The sequence below is a fragment of the Schistosoma haematobium genome, chromosome 7 (assembly GCF_000699445.3).
Source record: "Schistosoma haematobium chromosome 7, whole genome shotgun sequence".
NCBI lineage: Eukaryota > Metazoa > Platyhelminthes > Trematoda > Strigeidida > Schistosomatidae > Schistosoma > Schistosoma haematobium.
In genome coordinates, this window is record NC_067202.1 from 1,331,395 (window position 1) to 1,358,026 (window position 26,632).

Sequence of the window (26,632 nt, forward strand, 5' to 3'; positions counted from 1 at the left end):
TCCATTTTGCTTCTTACAGTTTGAACGACTGAGTGTCCATTACTTTGAGTTGGAATAACTTTACTAACCGTTTTTAAATAAAAAGTAGTTATTTCTCACCAAAGTATGCCGACTTTTCATTTCCATATCCTCTTGACACACCTGGGTTTCATTATATTTACTTTGCTTAGCTAACCCATTTACTAAGTATAAGCTTATCTATTCCGCCGCAAGCCATATTTGTGTAATTGCTTGTGATTTTATCCGGCTACCTAATCTGAGGTAAAAAGAGCAAAGATCGGACCCGAGGTCTTTCGGTCAATAGTCAAATGCCCTGACCACTTAGTCTGTTTCACTTCTTTTTAACAATTTGTTTGCTTCCATTTGAATATTATTTCGAGATAAATAAACGGTTTCAATTTCATATGGTTAATGATTGACTACTGACAAAGCATACAGGATGAATAATATGGGTTATAGTCTATAAGTATGACTTTATTTTGGTATAATTTCCTTCCAGTCATTTGGTTTAAAATAAAATAAGTAGTAATCTAAATAAGTATTAACCATTCTTAACTTGAGGTCGTTGTAGTAGACACTTATAGATTTAAAGTAATATGACGTACGAAGTTATTAGTGCGAGTGGAAATTTTCTGAAATTAAATAATTAAAACTAAATCGTACAACTTTAAGGAGAGTAGTACTTCTTCATAATAGTCATAAAGAAACCCTACTTTGCTTAGAGACAATATAAGCTTGTCAAACCCATACAACTGAATACCCTTAGCACTGTTCTTAGTTTGCTGAATGTTTCGGTATCCTTACAGCCTTCATCACATTGCTTAATGTGGTACTCTTTTGTTATTATTGTTTTAATTCACCCAGTCATATTTACTTGTAAGCAGTCTAAATAAATTACTTTTATCATTTTATTAAAGTTTCTAACTGGGGCGGACTAGTTTTATTATTTACGATGTAATATCGATTTTACAAAATTGATGTGCGAAGTTCAACATTGAAAGTCATATCCTATGATTCATAAGTGGGTTTTAAAAAATTACTTTTGTATCTGTCAGTCATACTAAATCATTGAGTTCCAAACAGGTAACTTCATTTTGTTTTCAGTCGAGTTTCTGTGCCGCTGCTCTTCAAACCTAGTATAGTTTGCTCAAAACAAAACACATCTTTGTACAATGGTTTACCTTAACTCCATAGTTAGATCACTATATAGTAAGATAGAAAACCTTTGTGTATTGTTTGTTTGGTAGATTAAGTACTTTGTCCTCAGTGTCTCAGCTAATTGTCAGTTTTTGTTGTTCACTGCTTCTTCTTATGATATTCTGAAAACCGTTTGTAATCTATAACTCAATTACACATTTTTCCTTATAGATATTTAATGTATAGTAGGACAACTAGTTAAAAATGTATAAAGGGGACGGTATTTTTATCGGTTCACTGCATTCTACACATACTTCATTGACTCGAAAGAGTAAATAATGATAATGATAATAATGTGGGTTTTATTCACAGAGCATTTAAAAATATTTTTTGTAGATATATGAAAGTAAGTACAGACGAATTACTTATTACTGTGTAATTTATTATTGTTTCTTAAGATGGTATTTTTGTCTTTTTAAGCTTTACCTTGGGATTGTATTATCAGTTGTCGTAGTGGTCACCGGTTGTTTTTCATACTACCAAGAATCAAAGTCATCACGTATTATGGAATCGTTCAAAAAGATGATTCCCCAGGTAAGTCAATGATACTGATTAACATAGTTGTTAGTAATACTTCAATAGGTTAAACTTATTTATTTGGCTTATCAGATTTTCGGTCAGTACCTCTTTATAACACCTCTATATATTTTATGACACAATAATATCAGTGAAGTTTTTTAGTCTTTTATCAGTTAATTTTCACAGATTGAAATCATGAGTCAGTTGAAGCTATACCGCCATTGAAAACCTGGAAACAGTTAAGTTGACTGATATATTAGCTAGTTACGGAGTTCTATACAACCCCATTTCAATGGTTTCAATCGCCGACCATTCAAGTTCATCTACCGATAACTACAAAGGAATTAGTTTGGCTTATACATTAGCCTTTATAGTTATCCGACACTCACCTGGTACTTGGCAGCACAAAACTGGGGAAACCCAGGCTGGCTTTACACCCGGATATTGACAAATTGAACAAGTATTCACTTTTTGTCAGGTCCGTGAATATAAAGTGGCTAAGCCATCCAGCAGTCTTCTCTGTATTACACGCTGTGGTTGAAGAAGTTTTAGGATTTATTGATACATGCTTTTTGATACCGTTTTCTCGAACAATATTCACCATGCTTAGTTTTACTCATTATCATTCCTACTACATTATTTGGAATCGTTTGCTATTCATCATTTTATTCTCATCTCATCATATTAATACGGTACTAATAGTTTGGGCTAACTTACATTTGTGGCTGACTTAAAATTTCCATTAGATTTGACAATCAAATTAATCAAATGTTCTTAAAGTCAATCACAGGATATATCATGAGATTACCATAAGTACATATGTAATTGTTGTTTTAAATGGGCTTTTTTCCAGTTTCTTCAAAAGTGTATGTAAAGTCGTACGAATAAAGGTAACTAATGTTAAATAAAAATAAATAAGTAGATTAGATTAACAAAACTAGACTCTGATTACAATAAAATGGTTGTTAACTGAAACTTATCTTATTCATAGTGATGCAATACAGTCTTTTTACTAACTTTATTCAAAGCAAACAACTAATGCTCGTAAGTATCACCATACTACACAAGTTTATCTAAATCTGATGTTGGTTACGTAACTAACACACAAGGTTTTCATAGGATATATATATATACACTAAAGATAATGATAAAACTGCAATCACTACCATTGGTATGGTTTTTTATCCTGTAGACTGCTTTAGTTATTCGTGGTGGAGTGAAAATTGAAACACCAGCTGAAGCTTTGGTAGTTGGTGATTTAATCGACGTCAAGTGTGGTGATCGTGTACCAGCAGATATAAGAATCATTTCAGCTAGTTCGTTCAAGGTGAGTATATATATGTCTTGTACATTTTAAATATTTGAGTGTTATTTTGATTAGAAATTTGGTATAAATTTTTAGTAAATGGTTGTGAAAATGATTGAATTTCTTCGAAATCATAAACCAAACTATACTAGAAAAAAGAATATCCTATACTAGGAAGTAATGACCGTTCGATCCTTTCAGATATTCAGTAATTGTATAAATATGATCAGTTCATGATTCCAATGAAATTTCTTAGTTTACTTAATGATTTAATTGAATTCTTATAAATTCTTCTCCTCTCAAAAAACATCCTGAATATGTTTGTCATTTAAAGCTGGAGTTTGCTTTTTTTACTTTTTCGAATGTAGAATATGACATGAAATTTGTTTGTATAAAAAGAAACATGTATATGAAAAGATTTCCTGTCTATAATGAATGATATTCAGACAAGTCATATAAATGTTAGTCTTTAATATTACATTATCCATTTTACATAATAGTTAGTCAGTCAGCTACAACGTAAGATCTGGCACATATATGCATCGGTCCAAGTTGCCATACCTCATTCGCCCAACAAGATGAACACCGAATTCATAGAAACAGTTAATTCAGTGGCGGTAATATATAAAAGAAAGATTACATATAAGGATATAGTACAGGAAGAAAGAAAGTGATTGTAAGCTCATAGTGCAAAGAAAGACAAACAGTGTATTTCAATATATGGGTTAATGAGTAACTCACTGAATTTTTATACAATAAGTGACGAGTTCGAACTCGTCGAAGCATCGCTCGTATATCCTGGGACCAACGAATACGTAATGCATTTGGTAGAGAACGGATGCTAGGTAAGGGTGGCAAATTAACTGATGAAGTAGTGGAACTACATCATTTGAGATGGCTGGGACATGCGTTACATATGACCAACCACTGACTGCCCCGACATGCGATGTCTTATGGTATAGGAGTAGGTTGGAAGAAAGCTAGGGGTGGTCAGACCAAAACATGGCACAAATCCATGAAGTCAATGACAAGTGGACTGAGCCATGTTGGTAGGTGTAGACTACCTGGTTGGGGACCGCGAGATGATAGCAACCGATGGTTAAAGACCTTGAATGACATGGCTCAAAATCGTTTGCAATGGCGCAGGTGAATCCAATCTCTGTGTTCTCCCAAATTCTAATCTCCTGAATTCTTCATGTCCCTTTTTTCTCTTTCCAAATTTATTTCACTGGATTATACTCGTTGAATAACATCTTCAAACCCTAATCTTTCCGATTATTGCTTATACTCTTATTACCTCTACCACTACGGGATTTGAATCGACAACTGCATCTCTGTGCTAATGTGGTGTGGCAACTTGAACTGATGTACGTCCGTACGAAGTTCTACGTTGTCGGTAACTGACCTCTACTTAGTACAGTATGTTCATTCGGTTAGTCTCACTGAGTCTCGTACAAACAGAATGGCTCAAAGTGATGTACATAGACACCTATACTTAGTATATTATTATTTAACTTCGAATAATCCGTGAATTTTTTTTAGTAATTATTCATTCATGCAAAAGGTTGTAGAAGGAACATTTGATACAAAGATTCACAATTGAAATAAACATTTAATGTTATATGAATAAACTGAATGTCCCAATGAAATTGGTCTTGATAATTTATATTTACTTGCTCAAATATATATTAGTGAAATGAATGACTATTTAAGATTATTATTAGTATAGGAATTGGTGGAGATTATAGTAATTTTAATAGTTGAATTCATGCGTTGATCTAAGTTAAATTACCATTAAACACTTGAAAATACTGGACAGTCGTTTCGTCCCACTATGGGACTCTTCAGCAGTACTTATCCACGATTGAATTATTTCCATTTTTTATAAAAATTATCAAATGTAGCGTTGAACTGTATTAACAAAAAAGAAAAAAAATTCTTTTTTTAAGATAAGTTTATAAGTCTTACATGATAACTCCTATATATTAGTTAGATATAGTCTGAAAAAAAACGAAGTTTTATTCAGGTCTCCTATCAATAGTAGATACATTTTTAATAGAATATCAACATGTGAATTGTTAAATTGATAAGGACATTGTAACAGAAGTAAAAACAAATACGGGTTACATGATCTGTTTCTTATGTGATTATTGTTGCTATGGCCTAAATCAAAGACTCTAATAGAATAACTCCTTTTTTATATACACTTGAATATTTAAATGTAAGTGTATATATATACTGTATGATAGTTCTTACTTGATTCATATTGAAATAAGTTAGAATCATAAACGTATAGACAATAAACTAGGACAAAATATATAAATAAAAAAACGGCCTTACCTACTGTTCTTCATCAATGTTTTATATATCACAGTTATTCAGTTTACTTTGTCTTATAACTGTTTCATAATTTATTCAATCATATAAAATTATTGAATGAAGCGGATCAGTTGACTTATTCTGTTTGTGTGTTTGTGTGTGTGTGTGTGAAGTTAAGTGATACTAATTCATTGTTTAAATCGACAGATTATATGAAGATGACTATGTTTTTTTTTCAATGTTTAGCAAGTGTAATATTTAATAATACTGTAATGTATTTCATCATTCATTTAGTCAGTACTGTATATAGAGCCCCCAAATACCCTGGTATGGCCGAGAGTGGGGTGGGCCCGCCTTCCCTCTCGAAATGCTCTCACACGGCCACGCGTATACAGCCTCTGCTAGCGAAGTCCTACTCACTGTCTTCTCGTGGCGGGGGTGTTGTTTGCGAAAATGAGAGGATGAAAAGCGAATGTCCGGCGCTTTAACCGGATCCCAAACCAATGGTGTACATAGGCTCCAGTATCCTGAAGGAACAAATGGCGTGTGAACCAATTTTGGTCACTGGATACCATGGGACTGCATCTTATCACGATGCTCCACTGCCTTGTGGATCAGACCTTAAGGTCAAAGGCTCGGGGTGTAGCTCCCTAAGAAAACCACTTGCTTCGGTCTGGGCAGTATCACAGCCCTCACACAAATATGGTGTGGCGCATATATATTTGGTGCCCTCTTGTACCAATATTTATGTGTCCAAATAAATAAATAAAACTGTATATAGAAGTGTAATTTTCACTGAGGACTTCATTCTACTCATTTAGAGTTATTAACATATGTTTCCTATGAATACGACACTGTAGGGCATCCGGTGGAACTGTAATCTATGGATGACCTTTCGGCGACGTCAAAGTGACCTTGAGATTGTCTACCTATTTACTAGGGCTAAATGAGGGTTATAATACAGTATGAAGAATTAGAATTATAATTTACAATTGATGGTTAGAGTTAGGGATTATATTTATGGATTTTCATCATGAAATGACATTAGCTAAAATGCCAGAACGCTATTTGGTCAAATGGCTGAGTGAATTTCGAGCCGAAATTCAAGATCAGTTATCTTACATCTGATTGATTCGTCCATAAACTGTAGTCTCGCCAAATTATGTTTTTCACTAACTAAATGAACTAGATATTGTACATTTGAAAGCAAGATACATTACAAATTTCTGGACATATATACTATAGCAATGAAACAAAGCAGTAAATTTCAACTACTTCACACCGATTGATTGAATTTAGGATTTGTAAAAGTTCTTTGAATTTTCTCGATGTATAATATGTTTACATACTTCATTTTCATAAATTAATCAAAGAATTTCTTTCTAGAAAATACTTTCAAGATATTTACAACAATAGTATTATATCCAAAGATGGATAGTGGTTAGCAGTGGAATACAGGACGCGCATTTCGTCCTATTTGAGACTCGTTAAGTGGGTGTACCTGCATCTCATGGTTGATGTTTACCCTGGGACTTAAACCAAGTACCGTTCGCTCCAAACGACATCTTGTTATTCACTTAGCTACTGACTCATGATAGCCACTTGCTCATACAATCCATCTTTGCATGTAATGCTTGTGAATTAAGGCTATATCGAGGCAAAACGCACAGTATGTACAATAAGAGACTGATTAATTACTGTCCTAAACATAAATGGGAAGATACAAATAATCAATACCAAGTGGATTGAAGATTAATAGTGTTTAGATTTTAATTGCCTTATGTCTGACTCCATTTAGATCGTATGATGATTGTTATCGGGATATATATATTGTTGCATACACTCCATCTAGATAGATAGTCAGAGAATCAAAGTAACGATAAGTGGAGTTAACTCACTCGCCTTCACTGCGCGTCATTTCGTTTCCTTGATTGTCTGTTTAAATCAATGAATTATGGGATATACGTATTTGAACTTCATTCTCGTATTTGACTTATTCCGTTATTCACTAATGTGGCATATAATATATTCCGATAACAATCATCATACGATCTAAATGGAGTCAGATATAGGGCCACTAAAATATATACATATCTTTATATTTTGTAGAAACCCCAACTTAAATTGTTATCTAGTTACCCTTTTTCAAAGAATCACAAACTCGACAATTCGTATGTTCTTTAGTCTCATATCAGTCTATAGTTGAAAATAAGGCGAGACTATAATTTATGAACGATCCAATCAGGTATAAGATAACAGGTCTCGGATTTTGACGCTAAATTTACTCATCTATTTGGCTAAATAGAGTTTTGACATTATGGTTAATATCATTTCATGATGAAAATCCTAAATCTAATTCCTTACACAATTTTATAACCTTCATTTGTTACTGGTTATTAGGTGGACACTCTCAAGGTTACTTCAGTGTCCCACAAAGGTTGTCCACAAATTATAGTTTCATTATAAAAACGACTTTCATCATAGCCTACTAATTTAACTAGTACTATTATTCTTCAAGATTGCATTCCATCTCCTAATACAGTATTCATTTGGAATAGTTTTCTAGGTACTGTATCAGCCTATGGATGGAAATTAGTCTTTATTTCAATTAATCTTCATAAGAATCAACTAACTATGAATAATCATACAATGTAGATTAGATTGTCTAAATGTTTTTAATCTAGTTATTACGTTTTCAATGAAAAAATTGTATAATATCTTCATAACTATTGTTAATTGTAATTTAGTATTTTAGGTCAAGCAACCTAGTTTAGACCGTTTTTACGGCGACTACTACTACTACTACTACTACCACTACTATTACTATTACTTAAAGAACTGTTTATTAAGAATATACATCATGTGCTGTATGTAATACCCTTCCATTATTACCACCATCACCATCACCCCCCATCAATGTTACACATACCCTTATTCTTTCCTTATGAAAATCATAGTAAAGTATTTTATTAATATATATATATATATATATATATATATATATATATATATATATATTATTTTCATGAATATATATTTATTAGTTTGCCACTTCCGTTTCATTCCGCCTTTGAACTTAACTAACTAACTAACTCTCATGTGTCCTCAAAATTGACGATTTTGTAAATAATCGGTTGTATAAACCATCACTATTGAATAACGATTGATGCGTATAAACTCGTTCATATATATAGATATATATATATAACCTATTATTATTATTATTATTTATTGGAATTGAACAAGTGTTTAAATTATTGATAAATGGGTATCATGGAAAAAATTTCACGAGTGAAATGAACTGACAAAAATATATATGGAGATAGATAGATATTTGATTCAGTTTCATTTATAAGATCATATCATATAAGGAATTCAGTTAGTTTATAATCGAGTATTATCGAATTTCATTCATTCTAGTTTTAAGATATATATTTTTGTTGTTGTTGTTGTTGTTGTGACAGTGGTGGTGGTGGTTTTTGTTGTTGTTGATAAGTTAAGATTAAAATAAACTTTCTCCACTTATCATTAAAGTTTTAATGGTTCAATGCAGCTAATAGTGAAACGCATTAAGTCTTATTTGTCACTTATCAGTTGATGATTTACTTATAGTTCTATTTGATGAAAAATGTTGACAAAAGTGTCCTTTGTAACTTCATCTTTCGATCCTCTATGACGTGTTGGTATTTGCGGATCCAGTAGTGTGCATCCGTTATCATTAGGTATACCATTTTTCTTCCACTTTGCTCAACTATTTCCCATCCTAATGGGCTTGTATGTGCTCTTATCTTTAAGTAGTTCCTCGGCCTTTTTGACGTATTCTTCTTTGTCCATAATTACTGTGGTGCGTTGTTGACAAAATTCAGTGTTCTGATCATTTTAAGCATCAATTCAAGTATGTTTAAGATTTAGTTCTGTAGTGAACGAGAACATCAGTGAGTACAACCGAATGTATTTGAACACTAAAACACAGAATCTCAGTAAAATCTGAGAACCATACAGTAAATAGTTCATTTGCAAAATGTTAATCAATTGTCTCAGACTTTATTGTTCTTTCGTTTCCACATCAAGCATTCTCTGTTCTCATTCTCTTTTCCTCGACCTTCTTAATCTTCTTCCTCCAGGTATTTCACTTTCGATTGATGATACATACCACCTATATCTGTCAACATCAGTAACATACACCACAGTTCTCTCCTAAATGCGAAATGCTGCTTCAGGATTGGCTTGCGTCATCGTTTGTATTATTAATAGGGTGCGAAAAAGTTGAATGCATTGATTGCTTCATTTATCTTGGGAGTCTCATCAGTCCTGATTATCTAGTGTCTGGCAAGATCTCATTACGAATTGAAAAGGCTTGAGTGGTCTTTGTCAGTTTGTATCATTTGTGGCGTAGGCGAGATACTCATCTTTCAACCAAAGAGCGAGTTTACTGCGCTTTATGGATATGAATCATAGCTATTAAGAATAGAGGATATTCTAAGGTTACTGGTTTCCGATCACAAGTGTCTACGATGCATTGCTCATGTGTTTTGAGACCACAGAGTAACCAATGCCTGGATTAGAAATAGAATACTCAGTAAGAATTGTAAATCGCTTGAGGTATTAAAATTTCACTAACTAAGGTGGTTGTGACATTTGTTACGTATATCCAACCACCACCTACCATGACAGACGATGTTTTATGGTGTAGGACTAGGCTTGATGAATGTTAGGGTCAGTCAAACCAAAACATGACATCAATTCGTGAAGTGACTGACAATTAGACTTAATCATGTTAATACGTGTAGACTACCTGGTTGTTGTCAGTGTGATGACCGTAAGCGGTGGTTAGAGACTTTGAATGAAATGGCTTAAAATAGTTTGGACTGTCTCAGGTGCATCTATTCTTTGTCTTTCTCGAATTCAGATTCCGAATTCCTCATAAAGTTTTCCCGTATTTATCTCAATAATTTACATTTTCTTCTCGAACTTGAATCGGTATACGTACGTTTAGGTTCTACGTTGTGACTAACTGATGTGTCTGAATCTGAGTGTTGTTGTTCACACTGATATTTGAACATTGTATCCTTCGTTTCGAACGTCCAGCACATTATGCACTTAGTTATTGAGTCCTAAAGTGAACAATAACACTTTGGTTCAGATACATTCAGCTGACAATTTTCAAATAGGATGAAACGCGTGTCTTGGATTCTTCTGCTTGGCATTATCTATCTCTGTTCCAAAATCTTTGTAACCGATGAAAATATTGAGGCGATCTAATTCATGTGGATATAACCTAAACGATACAACTGAGTTATAACTTCGTAAAGATTTTGTGCAATTTTTCACTTCTAACTAAAGCCAGGCGAAGAGTTGCATGGAGAACAAGATAGAACTGATCATCGGTTATCTCATTTTCTTTTATGAGTCGTACTTAGCAATAAACATACCTACCTATAACTCAATACACTGGTTGAAATTAAGGACCTTCCAATCATGCAGCGCATCCATGACCCACCACTGGAGATGGTACTCAGGAACTTCGGCCTCACACGCAGAAGTTTAACTTCTAGATCAATGAATTGTGGTTCAATGGTGTACAAGTTTAAATTCAATCAATTCGCCCCATCGTTGGATCATTTTGCATTACCTATGGTGGATAACTGTCTCACACCCGACATAGTTGAAAATCACTAGTCAGAGCTTCTCACTAGAATTCTTAGAATTGCATCTAAAACTTAGTAGTGAGCACATTATCCTTATTACTTTAGGAGGGTTATGAAGACTGTTGAGTTACATTAGTGTAGTAATTCAAACTGCTTGTCTGTTCTCTTGTCGATTTAATTTACCTTATATTCCTATATACTTTGTATTTATGGCGACATTTTAAACTTTTCTTTTTAACTTAAAAAAACCAACACACATATTTCAGGTGGATAATTCTGCGTTGACTGGTGAATCTGAGCCACAATCACGTACAGCAGAATATACGAATGAAAATCCATTGGAGACGAAGAATTTAGCCTTCTTCTCAACTAACGCTGTCGATGGTGAGTAGTATATATACATATATATGCATCAACTCGGTTACATATTATACTCTCATTAATTTTTTGTATTTTATACATATGATTCATTGCTTCCCCAGGTACAACACAGATTCATGTACTTGACTTCCAGCCATACATTCTCTGAATTATCAGGGCTACTTATACTACGAGGTTGACTAAATCAAGGCAAATAGAGATGATTCGAACTCATGACTTATTGGTTAAAAGTTGAACCGCTTAAATGCTGAATTTTCAGATTTTACAATGAAGTTAATATATTTAAACTACTTAGATTCAATTCATCGGTCGAAAATTTCACATTCAATCGATTCATTATAGATTATGGCTAACACTGTTATCACCTCATAAGTTGACACTGCACTCTAACCTCTCCTCATTCGAATATTAAACGACCAATTGTAAAGATATTTGAATCGTTCAGAAAAGGTGGTTTTTGTCTCCTCCAGTAATTCAGTTCATTGTCAGCTCATGGTGATATGGGATACAGGTACACTACCGGAATAGTCATCATCTTCCTTTAAATTCTGAGTTTGATTTTTATCCCACATTTCTCATTCGTTTAGTCTCTCAGAAATTTTAATGCTGGTCTGCATCAAGTAATGATAGGTATTGAAGTTGTTAAACATGTCTATCACTTCACTTATCTTGTAAATTTCATTACTTCTGATGCGTTGGTGTCTGACCAAGTCTTGACATGAAGTGAGGGGGTCGAACCAAGATATCACAGTAATCCGTGGGGTCAATAATTCTTAGACTGAGCCATGCATGTAAGCGTTAACAACAAATAACGTATATGCCGAGTCTCACGTTATTTATAAGAGACTGAGCTATAAAAACTGTCCAATTTATGTATACATCATTCGATCCTGTATTTTGAACTTCCCTGATTGTTATGGCTATAGTAGCGAGTTTAATTTTTCACCATTCTAATCCTCAGATGAATCACTGCAGAAATCATGTTCAACTAATCTTGATCACTATCAACTAGTGCAAACATTTCATTTTCAGAGCAGAATACAACTTCAGTTTATTATTCATTCTGTATTGGTTGTTTGAATCTTCCCTATGACATTTTGGACTGCAATTGACCAGTCTCTTTTTGACCTATGTGCATCCTGTACGGATTGCCTTGATATTGTCTTAAGTCACAAGCATTATAATTGGTTAGCAGTAAAATACAGGACGCGTGTTTCGTCCTGCTTGGGACTCGTTATCTGCATGTACCCACGTTCCGAAGTTGATATTCACTCTGGAACTCTAACCCGGTATCCTCCAAATAGAACGAAACTCGCTTCTCTGTCTTCCTTTAAACTATGAGATTAAAATCGCTTTATATCTTTCTTTCTACGAAGCAATTCTCTCTTCCTGTACTATATCCTTATATACAATTTTTCTTGTATATATTACCACCATTGAATTAACTACTTCTATGAATTCAGTGTTCATCTTGTTATGCTAACGAGGTATTACAACTTGGACTGTTGTATATATGTTCCTGGTCGTGCGTTGTAGCTAACTGACGAAACTTGCTTTGTAGATTATTCCATTGCTAGCCACTATCCATCTCAGTTTATTGTTGTTTACTAAAAAGATTTCCGATCAATCCATATGCTAATTATATTTCAAAGTTAAAACCATTAGAGGATTTCATTTAAATTTCTTTTATAATCTCTTAGATATAATACAACTATTATTTATATGTATTCTTGAGATTAGGCGTAGTTTTTTTTTATCCTATTTTTGTGACCTACATTTTAAACCAGTTGCTTGGAGGCATGAATTTGTTTGCTATAATATATATATTGATCTGTGATTGTGAAACTGACAGCCAAACACCAACTCTAATCCTTATATTAGTTTGATCTCATATTCCCCCTGTAGTTACATAGATCTTTCTCTCTCTCTCTCTCTCTCTCTCTCTCTCTCTCCCTATATATATATATCCATAGTCTATGCTTGATATATCCTATTTGGCATCATCGTTTATCTACTTATTTCTATTATTATTTTGTAAGAATTGTTTACTTGTTTTTCAAAGTTTATTTGGAAATTTCAGATTACACCTAATTTATCTTCTTTTCTTTTCTTTTTTTGTTCATTTAGTCATTTAATCATATTGAATAGATTAACTATACTATTAGAATAAATAAAATTACTATGAGTAAATAAATTAATGAAATAATTAAAAGAAAAACAGAACAAATGACTATCATATCCATCCACCATAGTACTCCCCCCCTTCTGATATGGATCAACATATGATCACTAGTAATGACTAACTTCAAGAGGTTACTACTTCCTAAAGTTCTAATGAGAAGCAATGATCAACCGGATCTGTTGTGAGTTAGTAGCTCACTGAAGAAAATGGTGGATATGTCACTTAATTTCGTGGATTAGTTGAAGTTAGACATTAACAACATGGAATGCTGGCAAGCTCATTGGTCTAGTGGTTAAACGCTCACCCGCGAGACTGATAGGTCTTGGGTTTGAATCTCGTTAGGCGGGATCATGGATACGCACTGCTGAGAAGACGAAACGGCCGTCCAGTGATTCCAGGTTTTCCATGATGGTTTAAGTTCATTTGACTCATGAATCCAACTATTAAATTACTATAATATCGACAAATCCCCTTCTGAAAATAATTATTAGTAGAATCAAAGAATTTAACCAACTGATATTGAGTAATTAACCCCTAAAATATGTTTGATTTCACATATACAAAATTGATCAAAATGCAATTATAACTCGAATAACTTAGTGAGGTAAGGTCTCAGATTGTGAAGTTTCACTAAAGTGGATTCAATTCTCACAGGGAGAATCAATTCGCCCAATATTATAGGTTACAGCTTACTGATGAGTGTTGACTAAAATGAAATCTTTGTCAAACAGGGTTTCTTGCTGACTATATCCAACCACTTAGCATTGAAACATAGTGCTTTTGATATTAGTAACCGCATTATAACTCGATCTATTGAATGGGGTTTCACTAAAAGAACTAAACGAACATAATATTGGTCACTGCTACTCATTGACCAACTAGTTATAGCTGCCAGTAGTTTGAAGAGGACGCAAACTTGTTGGAATTAGTGTCCCTGTAAAATTACAATCAGTTTAGTTAATATTCCGCATATAATGAATATCAAATCACGAATGTAGGAGGCTGGATATATTAGGCGAAAAACAGACCAACCCTGACAACTCTCTTAATTTCTCCGATCGGTAAAGTTCAGCTGTAATGTTACAAGTTAAGTACACTAAATCATGAATTGACTGAAGTTGTTAATAAGTTGCCTATTGAATGTGGTAGATAACTCGATGGTCTAGGGTGTCAGATCTTAGCTGATAGTTCTTTAAGTTGAAGGACTTAATTTCTGACAGGGTTGTAAATTCACGTTGATGAAGAATAGTTTTATATTCGGCATGAACACATCTTTACAATCTACCACGGTTCCAAAGTACTCCTCGGAAAAGTCTATAGGGGCTCGGAAAAATCTCGGAAACACTATCTAACCAGCGTTGAATATAAACTTCTCGTAAACATCTAGAATGTAAAGAGTCACGTTTCTGTTTAGATACTTACCTATACTGCTACATCTCTTAGTATGATTCGAGAAGCTTTGAGAAGCTCAAGGTCATGTGTAACTGTAAATACCCTCACTTTCCTATACATAAACTGACTTTCTAGTAAAGCGTTCTTATCGCAATCCTCTCTTGCTTTCCTGCGTTTAAGTTGCCGTGCAGATTTAGCCTGAGGTTATTTGAAGTGCCTGCAAACCGGATCAAGTGTTCATTTAGCAGACTAATCGATATTCGTCCACCTAAAACCGGTTTTTCGTGGTGTAAACTATTTCTATATTGAATAATCTCCATAATTGTGTCCTCCTAGTTTTGTGCTATTAGTTTATGTGGTAACTTTTGGTGTCACACATACCCCACTTACCATGTACATATTTGTGTACTTAGCTACGATAAGTATGAAACATAGTTCCTCAAGTCGGAGTAGGTGAGGAGGAGTTTAAGGTTGACGGAAAGTCGAATCCCCAGTCAGTTTTTAGGGTATTACTTTAATTATGATAGCTTGACCTACTAAGTATAGTTTTCTACACTGTATTGAAGGGAGTGGTATTGCCCAGCTTCAAAAACCGAGGCAAATAAAGTAACTACATGTCAAGATAAAATTTTAATGATTTGAAACTGAGTGGTTCACCTACTAAACTATCGAGCAATACATGCTGTCAGTAATATTTAATTTGGACCTTATTAAGAATAAACATGTCATACATATCTTTCACATATACACGGTCTAATCCACAAGGTAGTGAAGCAACGTTAGGAGATGCGGTCTCATGATAACTGGTATCCGACAATAGGTCCATGTGCCATTTGTTCCCTCAGGATCCTGGTTGGTTTGTATTTAGGGTTTTCCAACTCCCCTAGGTGGATCCTCCATATCTACCAACCGGGTTAATTCTCCAGACATTCGATTTTCGTCCTCTCAATTTCATAAACACTCCCATCGCTAGAAGGGATTCAGTGGGCCTTCACTACAAATAATTGTATCCACATGGCCATGCGAAAGCATTTAGAGAGAGAGAGAGGACTCTCCCCACCTTCGACCATACCTGGGCATTTGGGGGGCAATTACCACCCGTAAGTTCATTCGTTTACCTGCTTTTATAATTTTACTGATAAATATAGCAAAAATAATATTCAACATGTAAATAAGTTATTTCTCTTCTCTGCTTTTTTTTTACATCCTATTTCATATTTAGGTACATGTCGTGGTATAGTTGTTAGTACTGGTGATCGTACTGTTATGGGTCGTATAGCAAATTTAGCTTCAGGTTTACAAATTGGTCAAACACCAATTAATAAAGAAATTAATCATTTTATTCATCTTATTACAAGTGTTGCTGTATTTCTTGGTGTTTCATTTTTTGTTATTGCATTCATTTTGGGCTATCATTGGCTTGAAGCTGTAATCTTTTTAATTGGTATCATTGTAGCTAATGTTCCAGAAGGTCTTCTAGCTACTGTGACGGTAAGTAAAAAACACTATTTGTTTTTGATGGTTGGATCAATTGGTTCTTCTTTTTAATAATTTTTTAAAAGATCGTTAACCGATATTAATTTCAATGGTTAAGATCATGAGTCAGTTGAAGCTAGACCACCATAGAAAACCTGGAAGCACTGAACGGCCGTTTCATCCTATTGTGGGCCATCCAGTGCTTCCAGGTTTTCCATGGTGGTCTAGCTTCGACTGACTCATGATCTTAACCATTGAAATTACTATAATATCCACAAAACCCATGTGATATTAATTTACCAACTTCTTCAAACGACCACTATTGTTATGATATCTTTACGATAATCATTCACTTGTTTAATAATGATCTATTCATTTTCATGTCCATCATTTGTAACGTGATAAACTAAGCATCTCTTATTGATCCACGTTGGGACATTTATTACGGGTAGCTAAACGACCGTTACAGGCGTGAAATCAAACCTAAAGCTTCAAAATCAGTCTATTAATACATTAATTATTAAACTAAACCATATTGATAAGTTTGGGATTTTATATTGCCCATGATTGACTCGTTATATTGGTGCTCAGTTGTCTGTTCTCAATAAACCAAATATATTTATGAGATATATATTGCTTTGAAAGTTTGAATGTCCTATTTCACTTAGTACATTATATCAATATCTTGTACAAGACAGTTCAAGTCAACTGTAAACTACATCACATTTAACTAAGTAATCAAAATAAATAAATGTGAAGCATGATATAAAGTAGGAAATCGGTACACTATGGAATAAATGCGATATATAATTTAAAAGATAGTGTATACATTTAAATGTTTTGTTCTTTGAGCTGAATGGTTTGGTCGCGTCGCTTTCATTGTTCTTCTAAATAACATCACCAGCACAAACTTTAGGCAAAAATGAAGTGTTAGAATTTCTCCATATATGACTTACAGCTTGTGCTTTAGACCTCGGTCTTGATTGACTATTGTTGACCTTTAACCTGTCATTGTATACATACATTTACTTCATTTGAATGTATTCTTACCCATGTTTCAATTCATATTTCTATGGTCAGTAATTGAGTACGTTCAGTTGCAATGACACTCCTGAATGCGCTGTCTGGTTTCGTTGAAGTAATTTGGAGGAGATCTAGATATAGTCAGACGAAAACATGGGATTAGTCCATGAAGTGATTGGAGATGTTGAGTAACATCCTTCGATTTCGTTATTTTGACACAAAAGCATTCATTGCCTTTTTTCTCTGATAGGTTCCGACCCTTTAAAAAAGTCCATACGTTTAATTCCTGTATCTCTTTTCCTTGGACTTCAACCTTAATAAATTTAATCTCTGTATTGATGTTGTGTGAAAATTGGGACAAATGGACATTTAAGCTAGGGATTCAGTTGAATACAACTATCGCTTAACAACACCATCATCATCATCATCATCATCATCATCATCATCATATACAGAGGCATGTTTTTAACTGGAAATTTTTAGAAGCTTTACATTCGGGTTACAGATTAATAAGTTGAGATTGTTGTTTGCAAATCCAATCTGTGCATCAATTGAAAAGCGGAACGATAAATAACATGCCCACAATCAAACGATCAAATCTTGTTCATCTTATTAAAAATAATCATTTCTTATATCTTCCATCATCAACCAGATCTACTTTTATTCAATATTGTTAAAACATAATGTCATATTAGTTTTTGCACATAGTTTATTGAATATGACGTCTATGATAATTTCCAGTTGTAAGTTCAACTATCCATCACTGGACTGAAACTTTTCATTTCAAATTACAAAGATTCTAAACTACATAGCTGTCCTACTCTTTACATACATGTATACTCTTGTTTAATTTGTGTGTTGAATACAATAATATCATATTCAATGTTGAATAGTGGCGAGCAGGACAGTGAGACTAATCAGTTGTAGTACATACCATCAATGTAAGGATTTAAATCATTACAAATCGGATCAAAAAGTATCATAATCAATTTAGATTTATTTTGTGACAGCTACACTTCACTAGATGTCGAATACAGTTGCTTCATGTCCAACTTTGATCAACTGAGGTGGTTGAGACATGTGTTACGTATGTTCAACCACCACCTACCATGACAGACGATGTTTTATGGTGTAGGACTAGGCTTGATGAACGTTAGGGTTAGTCAAACCAAAACATGGCATCAATTCGTGAAGTGACTGACAATTAGACTTAACCATGCTAATAGGTGTAGACTACGTGGTTGTGGTCGGTGTGATGATCGTAAGCGGTGGTTAGAGACTTTGAATGACATTGCTCAAAATCGTTTGGAATGACACAGATGCATCCAGTTTTTGTCTTGCCCCGAATTTTTTCCCGTTTTTATCTCACTAATTTACATTTACTTCTCGAATTGTATTTTCAGTGCGTAACCTTTCCTATTACGTTTAGTACTGTTACTACCTATGCTATTTTTCGATAGTCTTACAACTTGAACTCTGTGAACTTATGTGTTTTTCAACCACTGACTGAAGTAATTTGAATCTACTAATATAGTTTAGTCCAACAGTCGATGATTTCATAGATTGATGTCATGTTTTTGTTTCGTCACTTCAAGATTTCTTCCGAATTAATCATACTACAACTAACGTTGTCTGTTCATGTAGGTGTTGATTAGGAACGTGTTACATCTGTACCAACCACTTCATTTACAAGTTTCGAACCTCACTAATTGATTAGTTATTTTTTCATGCAACCTGCATCTAACGAGAGTATTGGTCACCTGATATTCTCAGCATACTCGGTGAATACTTCAAAGACCCCTACGATCAAACTTTTCCAACCCATACATGCCTTGAACATCTTTAGATCATGTTTCATAACCACAGTGTGTAATACGTAGAGAACTGTTGGATGGTTTACTCACTCTATATTCAGAGATCTGAAGAACAGTGACGATTTGATCTATCTTTTACTGTGTCCAGGTGTGAAACCAGTCTGACTTCCTCCAAGTTTGATGTTAACGAGCTGAATAGTAAAAATGCTGAAGTGAGATAGATTATTTTGAGTATAGTACAAGACGATAGAATGCAAAAGTATGTATACATCTACATGGTTACTCAAGATCTAGACTGAAATAATGAGTAAATGTTTTGCCGTAATTATGATTGATTCTAAATTATATATCACTTAACATCAACAATCGACTAAGGTTATAGTGTACATAAAATACTCCTCATTATCGGTTAATTTTGATTGTATTGTATTACTTATTATCACTTTGTACAATAAAATTCATTGGTATCTACTTTTACAATGAAAGCTTTACAATTAATGAGAAGTCCCACAAATAAGACGAAACGACTGTCCATTGCTTCCAGGTTTTCCATAGATAGTCTAGCTTCAATTGACTCATGATTTCAACCAATTGAAATTAATGAATTTATCCATCTTAGTGAATGTAATCTATTCTCATTGAACAATATTCTATGTATTTGTTGTAACGGGTGGACTGCAGGTTAGATGGAGCAGCGTATTTATCGATCGAATCAGTGAGACGTAAACACGTAAGTATGACCTAGAGTCCCGATTCCCTGTCTAGCCCAGCCAGTTGAGTCTAGAACGCAAGTCACAGCCTCTGAGTTATGAATCGTTATATTTCAAACATACTCTGTTTATATACCAACCAAACAGACCACATCGTACCATAAAAATAGAAAATAACATTTGTACAATATTTAACGAGTGAAATAAATGATGGCCAATAGGGAATGCCCATTTAGAGTCCAAGGAAATCATTAGACTTAACATGATAATGATTGGCACATTATTCTGCATCCATAACAGTATTCCTATAAGCTTGTCTCTATCACACATTTCATAATTCAATGTTTACATAGAATGTTTTTTTTAAAAAAAAAACTTCAACTCTTTCCAGATACATTATTCTCCAGATTTCAAATATATGAGAGATGGTAATTTCACATTTCACATTCTAACCATTAATTTAACTAGTTTGACCATATTCTTAATACAATAATCATAACTTTTTTTTGTTGCTTGACTAATTCACAACTTCAACTCTATTGTTTTCCTGTGTGTGTGTGTGCACCGTTGGTGTTACCCAAATTTAGAGTATATCATCTTATTCTCTTTTTCTCATTCTTTCTCTCCTCCTCCTCCTCTTCCTCTCTCTTGAATTAACGACTTTTATGAATTTGGTGTTCATCTTGTTATGCTAATGAGGTATGGCAACTTGGACTGATGCATATATATTCGTGATCCTACGTTGTAGCTGATTGACTGGCCTCCTCTCTCTCTCTCTCTTATTCAAATGATTCGTATCTGTATATTAATGGAAGGTTGTATCTATTATTTGAACATACTTCAATTCTTTGTTATTTAATCAGAATAGCGTTGAAACTATTAACAAAGTAGTGATCGTTGTGTTGATTTTGTGTGTGTGTGTGTGTGTGTTTGTGTATGTAACAAACATCGAGTATACTTTGATCTAAACAATATGTTGTCACACTGTTAAAATATACCGAAACGTCTTTCTTGACTAGTATTTCTCTGTAGTGTTCGATTTTGTTTGACTTACACTAGTTTGCTCAAATGAGATAGTGTTTCTTATCCGAAATGATATCAGTAATGTTTCTTTCAAGATTGAAGATAACTGCACTCTGTGATAAATGTTAGTCAGCATTTAATCACATTTAAAATTAAACAAATTGTAGAAGGATATCAATCCATTGATCGAACTGTAATTTGTATACAACAACACTGCTGCGGAGTCCCACAATAGGACATAACGGCCGTCCAGTGCTTCCATGTTTTCATTGGTGGTCGGTTCATGATCTCAATCAAAAACTTAACAATCTTCACAACCCTTAAACTGATAACTTATGAAAGCTTTGATTAGTTTGTGTTTCTGATTACGTAATCATTCGCATTAGATGTAATAGTTTAAATAAAAGTTGATATTTAAATGTATGCTGTCTCACCTTTCTCTTAGAAATTATCTAGTTGAATTATTTTATCTTGTCAACTTATGAATAATTAGTGTCTATGATCAATCTTTTTACTCACAAATTGTTGTTTAACTATGATGTTATTTATAATCGATCCATTTTATTTATTTATTTATTTGATCACATAAATACTGGTACAATGGGGCACCGAATACATATGCCCACACAAATCGAATGATTTGTGTGAGGGCTCGGGTACTGTCCGGGTACCTAAACCGAAGCAGGTGGTTTTTTGGGAAGGGGCCACACCCAGAGCCTTCGTCCTAAAGGTCTGATCCACAAGGCAGTGGAGCAACATCAGGAGATACATTCCCATGGCAGCCGATGACCAACGATTAGTTCATACGCTCTTTATTCCCTCAGGATACTGGATCCCATGTGGACCATTGGTTTGGAATCAGGGTTTTCCAACTCCCCTAGGTGGACTCTCGGTGTCTACCAACCCGGTTAAACCGCCGAACATTCTCTTTTCGTCCTCTCAATTTCGTAAACAACACCCGTGGTGCGAGAAGGCAGTGAGTAGGACCTCCCTGGCAGTGGCTGTATGCACGTGGCTATTTGAGAGCATTTGAAGATAGAGAGCTGACTCTCCTCACTCTCGGCCGTACCAGAGCATTTGGGTATCTTATGAACTATCAAAGTTTATAATTTATCTTTTGACTAAGATAACTTTCAGTATATATAAAAAGATACGGTGTTTTATAAGAATTCTCATTGATTACTGTCGAAGTTAATAATATTACATCACACATTACCTATAACTATACGACTATTCAATACCATGCGGTTTCAATATCAACGGAACTTGCGGAAAATGCAAGTTTCTCAATTACAACACAGAAAACACTGACCCGGTCACACTTGATGGAGAAACTCTGGAACAGGTGTAAACTTACACCTACTTGGTCAGCATCATCGATGAACAAGGAGGATCGGATGCAGACGTAAATGCGAGGATTGGCAAAGTAACACCAGCATTCCTACAGTTGAAGAGCATATGAAATTCAAAACAACTGCCAACCAATACCATAGTTAACATGTTCAATACGAACGTCGAGATATTTCTACTGTATGAAGCTGAAACTTCCAGGACTACCACAACAATCGTCGAAAAAGTACAAGTATTTATATACGATTGTCTACACAAGATACTCAGTGTCCGTAGACCGGATACCATCAGCAATAATCTACTAAAGGAGAAAACAAATCAGCTTCTAATTGAACAAGGATTTAGGAAAAGATGCTGTAGGTAGAAAAAACATACATTGGGAAAATCACCAAGCAAGCTCTAACTTGGAATCTTGAATGGAAACGAAAAAGAAGAAGGCCAAGGAACACATTGTAGATATGAAAAGGATGAATACCGACTAGAAACAAATAGAAAGGATTTTCCAGGACAGTGTTGGATAGACAATGCTGGTGGGTGGCTTACGCTCCTGCCAAAGGGGTAATAGGCATAAGTAATATGGACCCACTGAACTTATGAAAAGAGCCACATAACAATTCACATTGATAATTCCTATTAGGATTGAAGTTCGATAGTTTCAGCCCTCACAAACAATTCTAATATCATATTATACCACTTTCTTACACTTAGTAAGAAAATATGAAAACTAAATATTACCGGTCTATAGATTTTTTCCCCTGGAATAATATAGTCGTATTCTTCTATTTTGATTATTTGATTACATTACAATGTATGTTGGAAAGTAGTTTGTTTAAGTGTTTTCCCTATCCCACTCATAATAATCGAAAAATTTATTCCATATTATAATATATGGTGAGATTTTCTTTCATTGAGTAAAACCTTCTTTATCGATTTTTTTTTATTATTTTCGCACAGTGACTATTGTTTACATTGGTTGATCCTAACTTCTTTCTTTTCTATAATTAAAATTATTCACATGTGTATATGATTATAAAGACAAAAAAACAATAACAGAACAGTTTCCATAATCACATATTTATCAAGTTTTTCGTTATACTGTTTCTTTTATCCGTTAATGATTTGTCATGAATGATTCTATGTGTACCATGTCTTATAATCCAATGGTCCCCTTCCGCTTAAACTTGAACTGGCGTTGAAGTTATCTACAAGCGTGTTGAGATTTCAACAATTCAAAGAACATGAAACCATTAACAACATCCTTCTGAGTTAGTACATTTCTTGATTATTTTAACACAAGTAGTTAAAGTATAAATATAGTGAGACAGTGATAAGATAGTCATTATTCAAAGGAAACATGTAATAAACATCACCACAATTGAAATCCTAAGACTATGTAAGCTAGACCATTATTGAAAACCTGAAAGTACTGGACAGCCATCTCGTCCTAGTAATTCCAGGTTTTCGGTGACTCGTAATTTCAACTATGAGGGTGAGACTATAGTTTATGGACGACTTTTGAGTGAAGCTAAGGTGACCTTGAGAGTGTCTACTTACTTACTAGGGCTAAATAAGGGTTATAAAGCAGTTCGAAGAATAAGGATTATGATTTACAATTGATGACTAGGATTAGGTATTAAATTTAGGGTTTTCATTATAAACTGACATCAGTTATAATGCCAAGACTCTATTTAGCCGAATGGATGAATAAATTTTGCGCCAAAATCTAAGACCTGTTATCCTAAATCTGATTGGTTGGTCTATAAATTATAGTCTCGCCACTATGAGAGTACTACAATCTCCACAAATCCCCCGTACTAGACAATAAATAACTAAAATTGCTATCTGTGGACTGGAATAAATACTGTTCTATATTTTTATTCTACTGTCCGAGATGATTGGTTTGTAAATATTTACGACAGCTCTGTGATATAAATATTTGGTGTTGAATCATTTAACATTACTAATAGAATGTAGCTGTAAGGTAGTGGTTAGAGGTAGTCTACAAAACATCCTGCTTGTTTTTCGTTTGATGCTATTTGGCACTCATCAGCGAGGTTTAACTGTAATCTTGGAGATCACTCTTTCTACCTTTATTTCTTTCAATGAGTTTTTTACAAATTAATGTACTGTACACTTATTGATTACTAAGTAGTAATTTATATTATGCTTATATACTTCTGCGTGCTGGTATGAGCCTATCGATCAAGTTTCCATGTTGTTACTGATGTATGTGATTTGAGTCTATGTCTTCCTTGCCGGTTAATTCCAACCACTCCTGTCATCAGAATATTTTCCACATAAGTCTCGTTTGTCTAAATAACCTGTAAGTACAAAAGTTTATATGCTACAGGTTGTCAGTTGCTGTTGGAATGGAAGAGTGATTGATTCTCTGATTTCTAATATGTTATGATCCACGATATCCAATCCAAATCTTCACACTTCCTGCTACCCTTACCCAACTAGCGGTGCAAATGAAAAGGTTGTGGAAATGACTAGGAATCTTTGATTGATTAAACGAATAATCATGTACGCACAAATCACTAGTACTTATACATTTGTCCTTTTAACCCAGATAATGGCATGCAGACTTTGGCCTTGATTAGGCGTATAATCGACTTTCTTCTATAGTGTACCTTTTATTAAATAATTTTCCACCTATTCATTTGATCTTGAAACAGCACATGAGTTGTTCAGCTATCAAAAAGCCACATAATATGTCTAGATCTGTCTAGTCTGTCAGGATCTCAATTGAAAACAGTTCAATTTGTCCATGATCTCAAATACGCTTTTCTGACGAATGTGTTAACCAACACATAGTCTGGCATTGGGTATTCTTAACCAGAAAGGAAGAAATAATCAGATATCCGAACGTATATAACTGCTACGTCATAGATGATTAGATAATTAACATAATGAGGTTTATTTATTACATTCATCAATTCTGTTTTTATTATCTCAGTATAATGATGCGGTTAAAGCAACTGTGATACATTTTCGGTCAGTCCTTAGTCAATTTGTTCACAAAGTATATTTCTTCTTGGTTAAAGTTTGTTTCAGGATAAAGAGTTATGATTGAGAGATAGTGTCAATTCACTTATCAGATATAATCTACAGAGATATAATGAAGCATTTAATATGTTTTTAATACAATCGTTTTTACTCTATGGTGGTAAACAGTAAATGTTTGTTAACGTTTTAAGATAATTCCATCTTTTGTTATACACATGATATGTTCGTTGAATAAGAGTTGGTGTATTGAATATAGTTCCTTTCTCTATCTCTCAACAAATTATTTTAAGATTGGTTTGAGTGAGATTTTCTTTAATATATAGAGGGGATTTTCATTTCATGTAGAATCATTGGAAAACACCAATAAGTACTCCGGGTAGCGTTTTGTTCCAAGTACGAAACCTTTCAATCAACATCTGGCTCTCTGTGTCCTAAGCTTTATCTCTGATAAGGTCGTGGATGAATACTGCTAAGCAGTCTCATACTAGGACTAAATTTCTTCTCAATCCCCCTAGGTTTTTGATACTACACTGATTGAAATCAATCAAACCCCTTTTACAGTTTTGTTTAAAAGATTTTGTGAGAATTGGTCTAATTTGGGTGAAATTTTGTTCTCTGAACAGGATAGAGAACAAAACTCCACCGAAATCATCCACCTGAGCTACAAATCTTCTCCATCATCTCAGAATTGGTTTTATATCTCGCCAAGTATCGTTCAAATAGGTGACATAGATGACTTAGGAGCTCTTTTGTTCAAAGTTTAACGACCAACCCTGAGCATCCATGATTCTCTCTCTCTTTCTACATCAAACTTGGAACTTTAAGATCCCATAATGATCGAATAACTTCAATTGATCATTAAGTTGACATTTAATTTCTGCATGATTATTTTTTTCTATCATAAATGATGACATGGCTAAATTCAGTAAATGACACGATTTTATACTACAACATTTGACATTAATCTTAAATCTGTTTACTTACTACTGAACATGTATTGTGTCAATCAATTCGTGATAAAAAGAAATCAACTTTCAGAACTTTGAATTGGTGCATAGCATATTGTGTAGAGAAGACAATCTTTTGATTTGACAAACATTCTAAATCATTCTATGATCAAATTAATTCCGATTATGACAATCACTCGTGTTTCTATCACTGTATAATTCACTTGTGTAACAGACATATCAAACCATTGAATAGGACTATATGATGATTTACCGCTACTAATAATGACAATAATGTTCTATGATCACAAGTAAAAATTCGTGACTGGTCAAATT

General features: G+C 34.0%; 1 protein-coding gene across 2 annotated transcripts in view; it reads left to right on the top strand.

The window, feature by feature from the left end:
* Positions 1-26,632, top strand: part of ATP1A1_1 (Sodium/potassium-transporting ATPase subunit alpha-1) — a gene marked incomplete at its 5' end in the record, with an annotated part of 53,226 nt that overhangs the window by 1,059 nt on the left and 25,535 nt on the right. The window contains 4 exons of one of the 2 annotated variants that reach the window (XM_012940910.3): positions 1,618-1,731; positions 2,909-3,043; positions 11,256-11,373; positions 16,167-16,435. In XM_012940910.3, coding sequence (XP_012796364.2) covers positions 1,618-1,731; positions 2,909-3,043; positions 11,256-11,373; positions 16,167-16,435 — 636 coding nt within the window. Of the gene's footprint in view, positions 1-1,617; positions 1,732-2,908; positions 3,044-8,794; positions 16,436-26,632 lie in introns of those variants that run through there. The other variant, XM_051217778.1, reaches the window with a different exon arrangement.